Source organism: Emydura macquarii, unplaced genomic scaffold (genome assembly GCF_026122565.2).
Source record: "Emydura macquarii macquarii isolate MOO-44397 ecotype Brisbane River unplaced genomic scaffold, CSIRO-AGI_Emac_v2 contig_1253, whole genome shotgun sequence".
NCBI classification, from domain to species: Eukaryota; Metazoa; Chordata; order Testudines; family Chelidae; genus Emydura; species Emydura macquarii.
Window position 1 is genome coordinate 6,549,897 of NW_027131390.1, and position 17,730 is coordinate 6,567,626.

Here is a 17,730-nt window from a genome sequence, read left to right on the forward strand (position 1 = left end):
TGGCCTTCCTAATGGAGTGGGAGAATTCTTTTAAAGGGGGTCACCATTGCTAAGGCAGTCTTATTAAACAGAGTGCATCGGAGTTATCACTTTCTTAACCTTCAGGTACCCAATTAATATCCCGGTAATACTGAACAAATAACAACTAGCAGTAATGAGGAGTCAGTAATGTGGTACGTATTTACCTCATCTATGGCCTGATCCAAAGGCCAGTGAAGTCAGCAGGGGGCCTTTTTATTGACTTCAGTGGGCTTGGTATCAGACTGCTATTGCATTCATGTCATTTATCTTTTGCCTATTTACGTGACAACCCTTAATCTTCCAGCATGGTAGACATGAAGATTTATTTGCTTCCCATCCATTATTATTACTGCATCTGGAAATAAAGCGTCTGAGTGCTTTTGGTTGGGTGGGTTCTCTTAAGAGGGAAAGAAAGAAGGTCTGGTTTGGCGTTGCTGATTTCAGCTTTTGTAGTCCTCCTAGCAGACCAACCTTGTTTCCCCCAACGACAAGAAAAGGCTATTAACCCACCTTTTCTTTCTGGCCTTGACAAATACCACTTTGCCCCATTCGCATCCACTCAGAACTTCTGCAAAGAGAGTTTTCCTGGCTCCTTGCTTTGACTACATCACCTCCCAACATAGACACTTTGCTTCTGTTCATTGGATCCCCCTACCAAGCACAAGCTTCACTTGCAAAGCCCTTCACGGTCTAGCCCCACCTATCCATCATCCGTTCTACACCACCGAGCTCTCAAACTAGCCCTCTTCCACCTCGGCTGTGCCAACGATGGCAGTTCTTTGGCCATGTGTGGAAATTTTCCGAACACCGTTGTGATTTCTCCCAGCCTGCCTGTTAGTGTGTGGGAATTGTTCCCAGTAACAGTCTGCGAAGTCAACACATTATCCTCCTGCCAATAGTTTCTTAAAACTCACCTCTGCCATGATGCCTTGGCTAGGTAACTGGCTTGCTTTACAACTGTTTATCACGTTGACCGCAACCATCTCATCTCACTGTTAATGTGTGCTCCCCTTTCTATCTGAGGTACTTATATGGCACCCACCTCATTGGCGTAGTAATTAAGTACCTCACAATCTTTAATACAACACCTTGTGGTATTATCCCCATTTTACAGATGGGGAACTAAGGCACAGAGAGGATAAAAGGACTTGATCATGCTCATACAAAAAGTCTGGTGGAGCAGGGACTTGAACCTGATGTCCTAACCTAGCAACCTGTTGTACCCACCTGTTGCCTCTTGTCTTGTACTTAGATTAGATGTAAGCTCTTTTGGGAAGACCATCTTTGTATTACGTTTGTCCACCCTTAGCGCAATGGGACCCCGATCAGGACCACCAGCTGTTATCACAGTACAGATAATAGATAAATATCATTGCATCTTTTTTTCCTCAGTTTATTATGCCATTTGTACCTCGCCAGCAGCACAACATTCTCACCAGGGAACAAAATAAGATGATGAAAAACATTCAGCCTGTCCATCCCTTCTGCTTTCCTGCTTCTGAACTAGACACTATCCGGTCGGTATTCCTGCCTCTGGTTCTTCCTGGTTTGGATAGTGCCCTCTGTTGTGGCCAGTTCTTTCCTCTAACATATTTCTTTTATCTCTCATTATTTCCTTTTGCTTTCCAGCCTTTGTTTCATTTCATCTGATGCCTGTTTATTAGAGTTCTTCACCTCAGCTTCTTCCGAGCTACTGACGTCTTTCCTTTGGTGTGCTTTAGTTGCACGGTTGATTTTGTTTTCTTCATTTTCCCTAATTTCTTTTGTTTTCCTTGTATCTTTACCACCTGTGGTTTCTTTCCCCTCTTCTCCTTCCCTTCTCCAGGTGATTTCTCTTTCTTTCCCTGTTTTCTGGTCCTTTCTTCAGGTGGCTTCTCTTTCTTTTCTTGCTTTTCCTCATCTTCCTTTGCTTCCTTCTCTCTCTCATCCTCTTCCGATAGTTTTTGTTTCTTCCTTTTGGGCTTCAAAGCTATAATATGAGATTTTAGTGGTTAAGATTTGAAGAGATATTATAAGAAAGAAAAAGAACAACAAGAAAGAAAAGAAAGAACAAACCCAGCCCAACTGTGTCCACTGTATGGGTTAGGAAGCCTTAGTCCTTGGGTTAACTGAGAAATTATACCTACCTACATTTTTCACGTGCTCTCAGCTATGGCAGCAGGAAAGATGATCATAAAGCTGTGGAGCGGGGTAAGTTATGTATCATAAGATATTTAACGCATGTTACAACTGATAGTAGGAAAGAGATTGCCTGCTTGGGAAGTTATTGAAAGTTTAGAACCAGGGTTATGTGCCCAATAGCTGCAAGAGGTCCATGCTAGCAGACTGAAATACAGTATATGGCCTTTTCTTTGAAATTGCTTCTCCAATTTTTCCCTCATACACAAATAATTGAATAGCTTATTTGAACCCCTGAAAAGAATGGAAATACAATATCAATAATATCAATATCAAGGATTAAACTCTGCCCTTAAAGATCTGTTATCACCTTGTTGGGCCAAATCTGTCCTTGGATAAACCACTCTGGTCATCAGCTTACTCCAGGGATGAGTTTGGCCAATTCTGTTCAGAGACATGTTTCTTTTCCTGCTTTTATTGTTAAACTAGATTTTTCTTCAGAGCCCTCCCCTGCAGTCAGAAGACCTTTTACCACAAGAAGAATGGCACTCACAAAATTGACACCCCCACTAGAGAAAATCCTACCACGCATAGAGTTTTACCCGCAAAATGGCGAAGATTTAGAGATGCCAGGAAGTCAATGGAAGACACACTATTGATACTAATTTTACATGGAAGGAGCGCAGATACCATGCTGATAGGTGACTGTGAAAATCCCTCATAGGATAGGAAGCTAGATTAGATATGCCTCCTTGTGGCATCAGTGTCTGTTGATGTGGTGATAAAAATTACCTGATTTAACCACTGAAAATGGTGTGAAAGCAAGTACATGTGTCCTTGTTTTACACTGATCTGGCCTGCTCACCCCAAAGTCATCAGATGGAGGGTAGAATTGTCCCAACTCCTGAGTCCTAGGACAAAACACCCTGAAACCACTGATTCTCACTGAAATTTGCTTGAAGTTGGTTTAGAATGAAAGTGAAAGTCCAAGCAAAACGCCAGGGGTACCACTCCATGCCAATGAGTCAACAAAGTACTTAAGGTACTCTATGCACGTGAGTAGTCTCATTGCCTTCAGTGGTAATATTCATGTGCTTAAAATTAAGCATGTATTTAAGTGCTTTGATAGTTCAAGGCCTAAAAGAATGTGGTCTCATACTTACAAAGCCCCGGTTATAAATAATGGAAACTCTTCAGGCTTTTAGCTGTAATCCTATGAATAACGTCATGGCTATCACCCTATATGTTGTAGTGCCACTGTACTAAGTAGGATAAATCATAAAGGAAGGAAGATGCAGCATGAAAACACTGTATGGCTTATGGCTAGAATACTAGAACTGGTTGGAAGTTTACCAGTGGAACGGCTTTCCACAGGAGAATGCCGACTGGTGAAATCAAAACGTTCTGTGGGAACATGGCGATTTCAACACAATTCAGATGGAAACCAGGCAGGGTTACTTGCCTGGTTTCCTGCCAGCACCTCTGCCCAACTCCTCAGCACTCCAGGCTTTCATATCAGCATGCCAGGTGGACTGCCCCGGTACCCAGCCGCCCCAGCACCCAGGCTCCCCAAGCTCTGGGCAGTTTGAGGAGTCTTAGAAACACGTCAAAATGAAATATCGTTCCTGCTTTCTCCAAATGAAATGTCAGAACCCCTAGTCCATGGGAAGTTTCAAAATGTTGTGTTTTGTTCTTTGTTTCAAATCTATTTTTTTATATTTGAAATTTCAGAATGTCCCACAGAATGGGAACTGCAGCTTCCAGCCAGCTTCACTCAGTACCAATGACTCAACAAGCTGTGACTTTCAAAGTCATTAAGGTTTGCAATGTGCGTGAGCCTGTTGGATGGGTCAGCCTCTCAATGGAAGGGCAGGATTTGTTGTCTGCTCCTCTTAGACCCATATCGTGCAACGGCCCATCTTTAAATCAGGACGGGCTACTTTGCTTTGGTGTAAGGAGGGAACCTACTGCTTAATTAGGCAAAAAGTCATACCTGAAAAATCAAATCCTTTGAACTTTCCTATTCTCCTTTGCCATGCACTGCCTTCCTCATGACCGCTCCACTCATCCCCTCGGGCTTGATTCCCAAATGGGATCTGTTTAGAAAGGAGCCTCAAACCAAGAGCCAGTATTTGCTGTTTCTTCGTCATATTGCTAGCAGGAAAAACAAATGAGCTTCATCTAATATAAATTAACAAAGAGCACCAATGCTGTACTAAAAGGGAGACTTTTTAGGACTTAATAGGAGTTACTAGAAGGGTTTTGATCTTTCTTAGAGTGATTGATCCAATTAATATGGTTTACACTGCAAATTGTAATGAATTAAATGAGGTGTTTTTCCTGTGCATGTGAACACTAAGGATCGGCTTTCCAGAAGAGCACAGCTACCAGTTAGTCATCAAAAGTGAGCAGATTTTCAAAAAGAGCTAGCATATGGGGTACATTTTGGGTGCTGGGCACTTTTGACAATCTAACCATATATATCACAATGGGATCTGGGGTTGAAAATTCAACCACATTTGTTGGTGCTGGGCACTTGAAAATCCATCTCTGTATCTCAACCCCCCTGGCTCCAGGAGCTACAAGGGGGCTCTGAAATTAGAAATGATAATTTCCAGGTTGATTCCACATACTGCAACTGTTACTCACACATCCCATTTCTACTCACGCATGTAGTGTAGGGTCAAGCCCCTAGCTTTGTAATCATGTTACGTTGTTTTAGAAGATGGTTGAACTTCCAGTTATTTTATTTCGTTATTTCCAAATGTTTTTATTATCGCGCTACACTTCCAGAAATCTGGCCGTTTTGATAAGCAAGAGGTGTAGTTGTTGGGTGTTTTGTATTCATACCCCTGGATAATTTTTCCACTCAGTTCCTCCTAAAGGCCATCATTTTCTTTTCTGCCAGTTTACCACAGGCTTCAAAGTATGATGCAACCACAGGATCTGTGGCTTTTAGTCAATTAAAATGGGTGGGAGGGGTTGATGATTTTACTACAGATAAATTCAGCTTGGATTGACATATTATATCCAACAGTAGGAAGATGAATGAAGCCTTCTTGGATTACCTTGTGGTTAACACTGCCATTGCTTTAAATATGGAACCCATCACAGTAATTCAGAGCCGGGTTCTATTCTCACTTCCATTAATGTAAATCAGGAGTAAGTGAAACTGCACCAGTATAAAATAGGTGTAGGTAGAAGCATAATCAGACTCAGTGACTCCCTTTTATGCTGCTAAAAGAGACTCAGTTCCAGACACTAATGGAAGAAATTCACCATTTAATCCTTCAAAATAAAGCTTAAGTGGGATTCCAGTGGTGCATGGACCTTTAGAAAAATATCCTTTCTGACCTACTCCGCTGGGTCTCTGAGGAGGACAAGAATTAGGATGGTTCCTGCCGGGTGGGTGGGGAGAGGGACTGCACAGTTGATTCATTTTTGTAGGTGTTTTTTAAAAGACACATTCTTAAAACCATTATCTCAGCAGGTAGCAACATATCTGGGCAAACAAACTTCTGCTGAGCTGCCCCTTTGTGGGTAGGTTTCCACTTTGTGCCTGAAAAGTATGCCACGAGGAAGGTGGAACTACAGGATGATAGTGTTAACCTACCCTGCAATTTTATTGTATTCCCTTCTTGAATGCCTGGCACTTGGTGCATTTCAAAGGCAAAACATTTGCCTTTCGAAGTGTCTATAAACCCCTGCAATATCCTGTCTGATGGGTATGCAACTGCATCAAGCGAGTGAGTGGTCTCGGTCAGAGGAAGGGAAAGCACCCTCTACCCTTCCCTAGTTTATCGGCAGTATTTAAACAAAATCCTTCTCCAGACCACAACTTTGTCCTCTATTTTATCTGTTCAGCTGCCCTGGATCCCTGCTTGCCCATTTGCTCCCTGTTTCCTCCATTCTGTCACCCCCCACCCCGCCCATATGCACTGCCTGCCTCCCAGTGCTAGCTAATTCTAACATATCGTGTCTGCCAACATATCGTTATAATCACATATGGAATGCCCATGGACCCAATCCTGCCATCAGATCCACCCAGACAGACCCCTGCGCCTGCACAGAACTTCTGTGGGGTCAGTAGGGCTCCGTAGAAACATAAGGGTTTACCTGTTTGACCTGATTGCAGGCTCAGGGCCGGGACGGTTAATACTACTGAGAAACATGTACAGGATTTCACCTCAATACTTACAGTATTAAACACCAAAGGACAATTCCACTCAGCAGAGCGAGAATGATGCATATGGAGCCAACAACAACAATCTCAGCTAAGGCAGGCCGGTTTGGGATCACTATTTCACATAAAGAAAAGAATATCATTGCCATATACAACGAGTAACCAAGACAGGAGTTCTAATTCAGAGATGCCGAGCTGTTCGGTCACATAGCACTTTCTTCTTGCTGAATACAATTTTTCTATATATGCCTTTATAGAATAAGTATTACCGAAGGTGATTTGAGGTCTAACTCGGTTTGCATTTATAAGACTAGAATATTATGGCTTTCATTGCATTGGAGTATTGTGGCCAGTTCTGGGCACCATGTTTCAGGAAAGGTGTGTGCGAAGTGGAGACAGTCCAGAGGAGAGCAACAAAAATGATTAAAGATAGAGAAAACATGACCCATGAGGAAAGATTGAAAAAATTGGGTTTGTTTAGTCTAGAGAAGAGAAGACTGGGTGGGGGACATGATAACAGTTTTCAAGTACATAAAAGGTTGTTAGAAGGAGGGAGAAAAATTGTTCTGAGGATAGGACAAGAAACGATGGGCTTAAATTGCAGCAGGGCAGTTTTGGTTGGACATTAGGAAAAGGTTCCTAACTGTCAGGGAAGTTAAGCACTGGAAGACTTGGGAGGTTGTGGAATCTCTGTCAGTGGAGGTTTTTAAGAGTAGGTTAAACAATCACCTGTCAGGACGGTCTAGGTATTACTTAGTCCTGCCTTGAGTGCACGGGACTGGACTAGATGATCTTTCACGATCCCTTCCAGTTCTATGATTCTCTGACTGACAAACCCTACCATCTAAAAGTTACGAGACTGTCTTAAAAAATCATGAAATTAAAGAACAAAACAAAACTAATGTATATAGTTTGTTTTCTGGTTTCTGATTCTTTGTTCACGTGTTCATACTTTTCTCTGGGCTAGTAACTTACTTAAAAAATGAAAGCAGAGATTCATGTGACCCCAGGAGATGGGGCTTTAAGAAAACCCCCCAGTTTTATGAGACTTGCAATAAAATTTTAAGAGTTGGAAACACTAATTGTATTCCCATCGCTGGGCTAAGCTGATGGCATTTCTTAAACTTTGCAAGAAAAAGGTATAGTGATAAATGGGAGAGGACACGAAGAAAAGGAAAACTATTCCAATTCTGATGAAGAATGGAGCAAAAATATTCTTCTTTCTCCATTCTTACTATTGATGTCTTTCTCTCCATCACCTTTTTTGTCAGTGTGATTTAACAGAATCTATTTTATTTGAGTTTTCAATTCTTGATATAGAACATTTTCCCTTGAATAACAGCCAAAGAAACATGTTAAAACTTCGTCCATGCACATGTAAAAATACTTAATGTTCTGCCTTTTAAAACCTTGGAGTGTGTTCCATGAAACACACATACAGTCCAGATGGACAATGTAAAAATGCATACATAGTAGAGACTATTTTCTTCCCCTCCTTTGGTTTTGGTTCATTGCATAAACATGTCACTTTCCACTGTACAATAAATAGCCATAATAAATAATACAGTAAAAAGGCTGTTTACTCAGAATATTTGTATCATCATAGCAAGTAGAAGCTCTGCTCATGGACCAGGACTCCATTGCAGTGGTGCTGTACAAAAGCAAAACAAATCCTTCTACCACACAGTTTTGCTGCATGCTATTTTTTGATTCTTTGAGGGAAATGTATGTAATCACTTGCATTAAATATAATGTATCTTTGGGTGTTACAGACATATTGTGTTACAATGAGCCATTTGAAAGTAAAAAAAACAAACAAACAAAAAAACAACAACCCTGAACCTTAAAATAAAAATCCACTTAACACTTCTGATATTCAAGGCATACATTCAGGGCCTTGTCTGCGCTAGGGAGACTTCCCACTCTTGCTAGCACCCATGTAATGTTAACAATATTAGAAGTCCTAGAAAAGGCATGGCTCCAGGATGATAGATCTTTTTAACAGCATGTGAACGAAATCTGCTCAGAGTAGCTGTGTGGGTGCTGGCAATGTTGGGAAAATATTAGAAGATGTCGTTAATGTAGACAAGGCTTTAGATACATAGTCTTTGCTTGACAGTCAATAGAATATAGAGATGTTGGACTCAATTCTCTATCGCATTCCAGCCCCTCTGTGTTGATCAAGGGGCATAAAGTGCAGAGAAAGCAGCCAGGTCTGGCTAGCTGAGAGTTTCCTCCAGTGTGGCAGAAATGCCACTGGGGTTAAGCCTATCTACCTGGCCACTATGCCAACTAGCCCTGTGGCACAGGTGATGTGGTGGGGATGGAGCCAGAGTGCTTCTGGGCTATGGCAAATCTCAGCTGGCGTAAGGTCCCTTGGGAACTGTTGCTAACTTGCATAAATTGAACAGCTCCTAGGAGCTCCTATTCCTCCTATTCCTCTAGTGGAGTTGGTTTGACAGACCTCTCTGCTCCTGCATTCAGTGGATCTTGGCATGGGGGAGATTATGGGGCATTATTTGTACCACATCATTCACAGATACAGGTAAGTGTGCTTTATGCTTGTGGACTATGCACCATACAAACCAAAATCAAGGTGGCAAAAATGTTTGGTCTTTAAAGTCCACCCTTCCTCATGACTTTTTCCCTCCCACTCCCCGTCTTTCATTAATTAGATCTTTATCATCTATTCTGATGGCACCAGCATTATTGTCAGTTATTTTGGATAAACATCAACATTGATTCTTTTTGAGCCACATCTTAGAATATTGATCACTTGTTAAATGGCTCAGCCCATTTATGCTCAAAACATCCAAGATCACCTAAATGTCTTCTCTCTGTTTTTCTTTTTCACAAAAAGAAGTAGATGCTAATGTTAGCAAGACTTTGCCTGTCACCCCCAGCCCATCAACCTGACGACAGTTGCTTTTCTTTTCTTATGGATTGTCAGTCCCAGAAAAATGGTGAGCCATCAGTGCTGAAGAAAATAACGTAACCATTTTAAGAGAAATTAAGTCAAAATTCATTAACCTTTATTCCAGTTGATCGATCTCTTGAACAAAGAGTGCGGCTCTAAATTCTGAAAGACGCTTGGATCAGGCTGGGTGCCATCAATGCTCGCAAAGTCTACAGTGAAGCCCAGTTGGAAAGAAGTGTAACATGGCATAGATTAGGCGTGTCCACTCCATGGCCCAGAGGACCAGTTGTGGTCCTCAAGGATCTAAATCGTGTCACTCGAGACACCAAAGGTACATCTTATTTTGAACTGAATGTGTTCCCTGAATCGCGCCCTGGGAGTTTTAGATGAATGCCCTGCAATACATGCAGTCACTGTAGTGCGGGCTTCCCCCCCACTTCCCCAAAAGCAGGCCCAGTGAGAGCTGGGAGTGCCCTCAACAACTGCTGGCCAGCTCCCCTGCTGCATCACGGGGAGACAGAAGAGACAGGAGCTCCGTTTGTTCCACTGCCTGCTGTCAGGATCGGGGAGCCTCAGGGAGAGAGGGACAGGAGCTCAGTTGGCTCTGCCTGATCCTTGGAGAGCTCCAAATTAGGGATGTAAAAACGTGTTTAATAAAGAATCCATTTAAAGGTTCTAAAAACAGAACGTTTAAACGGTTAAATGCGTGGAGGGGGGCCGTGCTGGGCTTGGCTCCTTATCGTGTGTGCAGAGCTGTAGCTAGGCAGCTCTCACTCACAGGGAGCTGAGTCAAGCCCGGGGTCAGCTCCCCTGTCCTCCTCCCCTGGGCGCTGGGCTCCGTGACTCCCCATCAGTAAGAGCTGCCCAGCTGTTCTCGCTCGAGGGGAGCCGAGCCCAGCTGCCGCTCCGCTCCCCTCCCCTCACAGTTTAAACGGTTAAACATTTAGGCTTTTACATCCCTACACCCAATAGAGGATGGCTCTTCTCCCTTCCCCAACCACCAAGGAGAACAGAGGAGTCAAGAACCAGAACCCAGTCACAGAGCCATGATTCTGTGCTCCAGCATCGGAACCATAAGCCAGCATGCACTGATCACTCCTTTTCCCCACTCCTAATATGCTTCTTGCATCAGTAGCTGCAGGCAGGGGAGGTAGAACTCTGATATTCTGGCTCGGGGGGGAACTGAGGAAAGTGAATTTTCAAATAGGAGCTGTTGGGATTGTAGAATTTGTATCGGAACAACCCTACCCTCCACGCCCCAGATCATTGCACACACAGACTGAAGTAGGCAAGTTTCTCTAGAAGTATCTGAAAGCTGAATTCAGCTCAAACTGCCCTGCAAAATACCTGGATAGTTTGGAAAGAAATCAACAGCTGTTTGTTGCAGTCGAGTGTCAGTTTCCAGAGCAGGTGGGATGGTCTTCTGAAGCGCAGCATAAGCTCTTACAGGAGCTACAAAATGGTTTTGAAAACTTTGGCCTCATTGGAAAGAAAACTATAGATGATAATGTGATTACCATAGATGGTAGAGTTTTTGTTTTCATAATCGAACATTGTAAGCAAAAGTGTAACACCAGGGATGAATTTGGTGCTACAAATTAAGGGGGAAAAGGCTAGTGTAGGGTAGCTAAAACTTAAACTTCCCATCAATGCTATCACCATTCAACTCCATAGGCTTAGCAATAGTGAGAATGTAATTCACGCGTGCGATCTGTCCCCTTTTTGTGGTGGTTAGACCACATAGGGGTTGATGAGCCTGTTGCAGCCTTGGTAACAAAGCTGGGTGTTTTAGCACAGGCAGTCAAGATCCAGGGATCCCAGGTTTGATCTCTGCTACTGATGACCACCTATGGACCTGACATAAGTGTTGGCTGTGCAGGGATTTGAGGTGGATGGATATCTGAGCCAGGGGGTGTTTGTAACCCATACCCACTCAATCTGGCACTAAATGTACAACACCAGTGTAAACGTGCTCCTGGTATTTTAACTGCCATGTCACCTCACCCTGGTCTAGACAATACAATCATTATACATTAGCAGCGGCTAGTGTCTTAGCTACACTAGAGCACCCACTATGACAACCAGAAGTGGAACTGATGTGGTGACTGTAACAGTATAAACGTTAGGAAGATCAATGAAGAGTAGACAAGATGAAAAGCAGTTTGAGCTCACCTGAATAAACCGTGTTAGAATGCAATGGGAATTTCACAGAGAGAGCTGAAAAGGTGAACCAGAAATGCCTTGTGTGTTGGTTCATTGTTCCAGTCCTTCAGCTCTTTTCTGGCATGAGGGGAAAGAATGGGAAGTAGGGATACACGGAGTCTCAGTCAGCAATGTTTCCAATGCCTAGAGCAACTGCTTAGATTCTGCTCCACTAGATCATGCCATGTAACAATGAAGCCAGAACTGGGTCTTTCACAGCTTCATTCTAGAACAGAGCCTGAGCCATTCAGAGGAGGCTGGTTAACATCAGCAGAAAACGTAGGTCTAGACAAAGAGCTTTCAAAATGAACAGCATGCAAGATTGCTTGAAACGTGGGTCCAGCTTGCCATGATGTCCATAACGAGGGCAAACATGGGCCAACATTTAGTAATTTTGGCTGAGTTTTGTTTTAAACCCAAAATTCAAGGTTTTAAAAGATAAGAAAGAAAGGGCAGGAATAAATGATCCGTTTTCAGAATGGAGAGAGGTAAATAGTGGTGTCCCCCAGGGGGCTGTACTGGGACCAGGGCTGCTCAACATATTCATAAATGATTTGGAAAAAGGGGTAAACAGTGAGGTGGCAAAATTTACAGACGATACAAAAATACTCAAGACAGTTAAGTCCAAAGCAGACTGTGAAGAGTTACAAAGGGATCTCACAAAGTGGGTGACTGGGGAACAAAATGACAGATGACATTCAATGTTGATAAAGGCAAAGTAATGCACATTAGAAAATATAATCCCAACTATACATATAAAGTGATGGGGTCTAAATTAGCTGTTACCACTCAAGCAAGGGATCTTGGAGTCACTGTGACTAGTTCTCTGAAAAGATCCACTCAATGTGAAGCAGCAGTCAAAAAAGCTAGCAGAATGTTGGGAATCATTAGGAAAATGGTAGATAATAGGACAGAAAATATCATATTGTCTCTTTATAAATCCATGGTACGCCCACCTTTTGAATACAGCGTGCAGAGCTGGTCGCCCCATCAAAAAATATATATATTAAAATTGGAAAAGATACAGAAAAAGGTAACTAAAATGATTAGGGGTATGGAAATGCTTCCATATGAGAAGAGATTAATAAGACTGAGACTTTTCAGCTTGGAAAAGAGACAACTAAATGGGGATATGATAGAGGTCTATAAAATCATAACTGATGTTGGGAAAATAAATAAGGAAGTGTTATTTACTCCTTCTCATAACACAAAAACTAAGGGTCCCCAAATGAAATGAATAGATAGCAGGTTTAAAATGAACAAAAGGAAATATTTGTTCACACAACGCACAGTAAACCTGTGGAACTCCTTGCAGAGGATGTTGTGAAGGTCAAGACTATAATGAAGTTCAAAAAAGAATTAGATAAGTTGATGGAGGATAGGTCCATCAGTGGTTATTAGCAAGGATAGGCAGGGATTGCTGTTTGCCAGAGGCTGGGCATGGCCGACGGGATGGATCACTTGATGATTATTTGTTCTATTTATTCCCTCTGAAACACCTGGCACTGGCCATTGTTGGAATACAGGATATTGGATTAGATGGAGCATTGATCTGACCCAGTATGGCCGTTCTTATGTTCAAAGCAAACAAAGAAAAGCCAAGCAAAACAGAAAATGATTGCTGATTCTCCCTCTGCCCCTGAATGGGGAACCAAATTCAATCCTGGAACAGCTGGCTAGACGGCTGCCTGTCTAAGAAAGAGGGCTGTAAGCTGTTACCATTGCCCCAAAAGTTTCTTTGTGATGTTTTACACTCAGATCTCGGAAAATCAACTTTGCAGAGAAAATTGTTACTACAGCTCACCATGCAAGGATCCCAACAGACCTAAATAAGGAGGAACTATGGCCACATGTGTGGTCCACACAAGCTGCACTCAGCACAGAACCTCATGAGGGCAAGACGGCAAAGGAGGCTGTATGCCACATTATGTCCCACTGCTCCTGGCACTGGTTTTGCCCTGCTGCGACATAGGACAAGCTCACAACTGCTTTAAAGTTGTGCCGATTAGCAACAACCAGAAGTCACTGGAGAGGTACTCTAAAGGGAGTTCCTTCACTCTCCACCTACTTCTGCTGAGGGGAGAAGGGGAAAGTGCAGTGGAGTGGTCAGAGCTCCTGCCTTTCCTCACTGCTCTGGGGGAACCTGCAGGAAAAATTGGTGATTTATTCTTACTGGTGAGAAAAGATACACCTGGAGCTGCACTTCACTTGGGAGCTACGAAGCTTTGGGTTACCAGCAGGAAGAAGCAGTGACGAGGAGTATTTGCTTTGGAATTAAATCTCAACAATTAAACTACTGGGGGGAAATTCTGAGACAAATTGTCTTGTGGATGATCCTGAAAATGTGGAACTAATGAAAGACTTTAAAGACACTTGAAAAAGAGTCTTTAGATATTATGTGCTTGAACATTAGCTTGCTTTACCAGCAAAATCAGTCCGGAGGGAAATGCGCAGGTATTCGTTTATTAAAATATTGTTATTAACTTGAGAATTTGGTAATTGTTTTTCCCCTTTGTTCACAGTTTTATAATTCATAATGTATAAATAGAAACAAATCATCCCATTAGAGCTTGAAAAAAATTCCCCAGAGGCTAAGAGAGTTCTATTTCGTTATACATAGTACTGGAAGAGTAAAATTAAATGACACGCAATCGTGACCGTGTTGTATACAACCCAATTTTGGGGTCTGTAGGTTTATGTATTTCAGTAGAATCATATCAGAAGACTACCATAGGAACTCTCTTTGTCAGCATGTGTAAAAAGAACAGCTAGTTACCCTCCAGAAACTGCGGTGCTTTGAGATGTGTGTGGATCTACTGGGGGATCCACATTGAGTACACCTCCTGTATGTGAGACTAGATTTTTTTTTTAAAATAGCAGTGTCTGTTGGGCCACACCTACACCCCATGCTTCCCATTGCTCCTTAGCAAGGGCATAAAAGGGCAGAGAGGCCATGACTTTTCCTCAGTCCCTTTGCAATTTGAAGAATGTGGTAGCTGAGGACTCCGAAAAAAGCAGTGGTGGTGGTGGGAAGGGTTGTGAGATCCACACTGACAATATTTTGAAGTATCACAGTCATGGGAGGGTAAGTAACTGTTCTTCCTTCTTCTAGTATGAATCCTCGTACATCTCACTGTAGGAAACAGGTACACAGTATCCCCACAGGAGGGTGGGAATGAGGAGTTTCAGCTGTGAGAGTTGAACACTGATTGAAGTATTGTTCTCTGGAACTTGGCATCTGACCTGGCTGCTGCATCCAAGGCGTAATGTTTGACAAAGGTCAGTGGGTTGCTCCACGTTGCTGCTTTGCAGATTTCTGATATTGGTGGGTTCCTGAAGCAGGGAGAAGCTGCTGTGTAAGTTCTGCTGGAGGGAGCCTTGATATTTGGTGGAAGAGGAACACCAGCCGCCTGGTAACATATTGAGATACATTATGTTATGTATTTCCAGAGTCGTTGGGAGGAGATGGCCTGATCTTAAGAATGCCCGACTGTGGGTAGAAATAGATAGTGGGAAAGTCTGAATGGTTTGATCTTGTCAATGTAATAAAGCAATGTCCTGGCTACACTCAGTGTGTGCAATTTCTTTCTCCCATTGTGGCTTTGGGAAGAAAGACAAGCAGGTTGATTGACTGGTTTACTTGAAATTCTGAGACCACCTGAGGAGTGAACTTCAGGTGGGGTCTTAGCATCGCCATATCCCTATGGAATGTTGTATGGGGGGTTCAGCCATCAATGCCTGAAGTTCACCCTTCTGTTTGAAGTGATAGCTGCTTTGAAATCCATCTTCAGAACAAGGTGGGATAAGGAACATTCCAAAAGAGATTCAAAAGGAGACTCCATGAGCCTCATGAAGACTATGTTGAGGTCCCATGCAGGAGAAAGTTCTCTGACCAGTGCGTAAGGGCGTAATAGCCCTTTGAGAAACTTTGATACCATTGGGCATGAAGAGGCACAGCATGACTGTCCAGGTAGGTGGCAAGCTGAGATTGCTGCAAAGTAGACCTTAACACAGCTGAATGAAAGGACAGACTGTTTTCCGTGCAATAAATAGTTGAGGATCTTCAGCGTCAAAGCCAAGACCAGGTCCAAGCCACATTGGGCTGATCGTATCGAGAACGTCTTCCATTTGCATGAGCAAATCTTACTGGTTGATGTCTTCTTGCTTTGATTCAGGATTTCCTGGACCTGGTGGGAGCAGTCTCTGTCATGGTGCTTAGCCAGCCAACAGACACACCAGAAGTGTAGTGACTAGATGAGAGCTGCCCAGTATCCTCCATGGGTCACTCTCTGACGGCAGAGGAGAGGGATCCCTGCTCGATGTCAGTGAGAAGAAGGAGGTCAGTTATGGAAGAAGGAGTATGTCTCCTCTTTGAACAGTGGTGCCGTGCAGGGGAGATATGATACAGGCGTCTGTTCTGGTGCCGGTACTCGTTTTGGTGCAAGGAATGTCTTCATTGGTGCTATGGAATCCTTCAAGGTGTATCCTGGGCCCTTGCTGGACCAATACTAAGGTCAGCACCAGTTCTCTCATTCCCTGTGCTGCTCCCATTCCGACACAGGGCTTAGAGGTTCTGTGTTTGGAGAAGAAGTGTTTCATGTCCTTCTTAGGGGAACTTTCTTCATGGTTGGAGCTGTGTTTGAAGTCCATCCAGCTCTCTGATCTGGCATCACCCTTCCGTGTGGGCACAAGTTGCTGCCTTCACTGCAGGCACCGTCAGAGCTGTCGGGGTCAAGGCTGTCAGTCCTGAGGACTTTGCCGATGTGGAGGTGGTCGGCATCGAAGTTGCCAGTGCTGGCTGCGTGGCATCTTCTTTGTCCCTTTTCCACTGGCTGATCCTAGGGCATGATGCATGCTTGTGGGAGCTCTGGAAGGTGATGTCTTATCCAGCCTCGCTCTGGCAGTGGGGATCAACTCTGCATCCAATGCGACCCCCATCAACTGCTCTAGCAGTTGTAACTTGACCTGAGTGTCCTGGAATTGCATGTCCTGTGCCACAGAGCCCTTATCTGGGATGTGACTCTCCCTTAGGCGGGAGAGGCACCTGCTGTGTCTGTCCTTGATTGGGTTCAGTGCCTCGCAGGATGGGCAGAGTTTGGAGTCCATCAGGAAGCACTGCAACTGCTGAACAGGGCGGGCTGCAGATAGTCTTTTTCCCATTCTCAGGCTCATTTAAAAAAATCTAGGCTGAGTTTTGCTGTAAAGAAACCACATTATTTGAGGATCTGTTATTAAATGTTTGCTAAGCTCAAAAATGGAACTATTCAGCAGGCCCGAGGCTGCACTTGTGCTCAGCATTTGTTTGATCACTACCCTAGACTTTAATAGTCCTTGGGATGCATTTTAGTCCATAAACGCCAGCATCCTGGCTAATAAATACAACTAGCTATAAAAACAATGGTCCCATGAAGCCAGCCACAACACAGCCATTTTGCTGATATTCAGGAGGCAAAGGATTGGGAAAGGATTTCCCCCCCACAATGAAAGCTACATTGAACGTGATGTTCATGTTACAATAGAACAACTGCTCCAAATAATAATAATTTTTAAAAAGGTAAAAATCAGAGTTAAAGATGAATGTTACCTTCACTTTCCCCACACACCAGCACAACAGACAATACTGCTCTGCATTGGGCTGGGATATTTGATGGCACAGTTTCACATTTCAGTATGAATTTTTTTTTGCTTATACATTTAATCATGACTATGGGAAGCAGAGTCAATAAAAACTCTAGTCAGCTTGTGTCCAGACCCTTAGGATAATTGATTTTTCTGTGCTTACCGTGGCCTTGTTTGGGCTTCCACTGTGTCTACTGAATGTGTCCCTTAATGATCTTTTTTAATCTATTGTTTTGTTTGGTTCCAATGGGCTGATGAATGGTTGATGCCTGTGTGACTGGTCAGGGAACCATATGGTAGTCTGAGAGTCTCAGCTTTGTATCCACTGCTATGTGTATTTAGTCTCCAAGGGGTGTGGGAAGGAATAACATTACATTGGATTATTTATTGATTGAATATTGCCGACACTGGGCTAAGATCTTCCAAAAAGTAGTCCCGCACAGCAACCAGAATGCAAGTCGAGAGGACCAAATGCCTGCAGTGCAATGTCCCAAGGACAGGACTTGGACTCTCAGGCCTGGAGGTGGTACTTGGGTTCTAGGTCTATGGGAGAAGAACAGCTTGTATCAGAATACAGATCTTATTTATAATTGTATATTTTATGTGGTTTTCATCTTGATAGACTTTAAAATAACTTTTCTCTAGCGAGATGAAGATTCCAGAAGATAAG

At 43.2% G+C, this 17,730-nt stretch overlaps 1 protein-coding gene across 1 annotated transcript; it reads right to left on the bottom strand.

Annotated features, from left to right (window-relative positions):
• Positions 1-1,409: 1,409 nt before the first annotated feature.
• Positions 1,410-6,432, bottom strand: LOC137153888 (uncharacterized). The gene is made up of 3 exons (XM_067549699.1): positions 6,338-6,432; positions 4,133-4,293; positions 1,410-1,990 (listed from the first exon to the last, which is right to left on the bottom strand). Exons 2-3 carry the CDS (start codon positions 4,287-4,289, stop codon positions 1,692-1,694), a joined length of 456 nt encoding a protein of 151 aa, XP_067405800.1. The 5' UTR covers positions 4,290-4,293; positions 6,338-6,432; the 3' UTR covers positions 1,410-1,691.
• Positions 6,433-17,730: the final 11,298 nt, after the last annotated feature.

Excerpts from the sequence above, each read along its gene's own strand:
- LOC137153888 (XM_067549699.1), bottom strand. The coding sequence starts at position 4,289 with ATGACGAAGAAACAGCAAATACTGGCTCTTGGTTTGAGGCTCCTTTCT. Across the intron at positions 1,991-4,132 it reads CAAAGGATTTGATTTTTCAG|CTTTGAAGCCCAAAAGGAAG; the intron begins GTATGACTTTTT and ends CTCATATTATAG.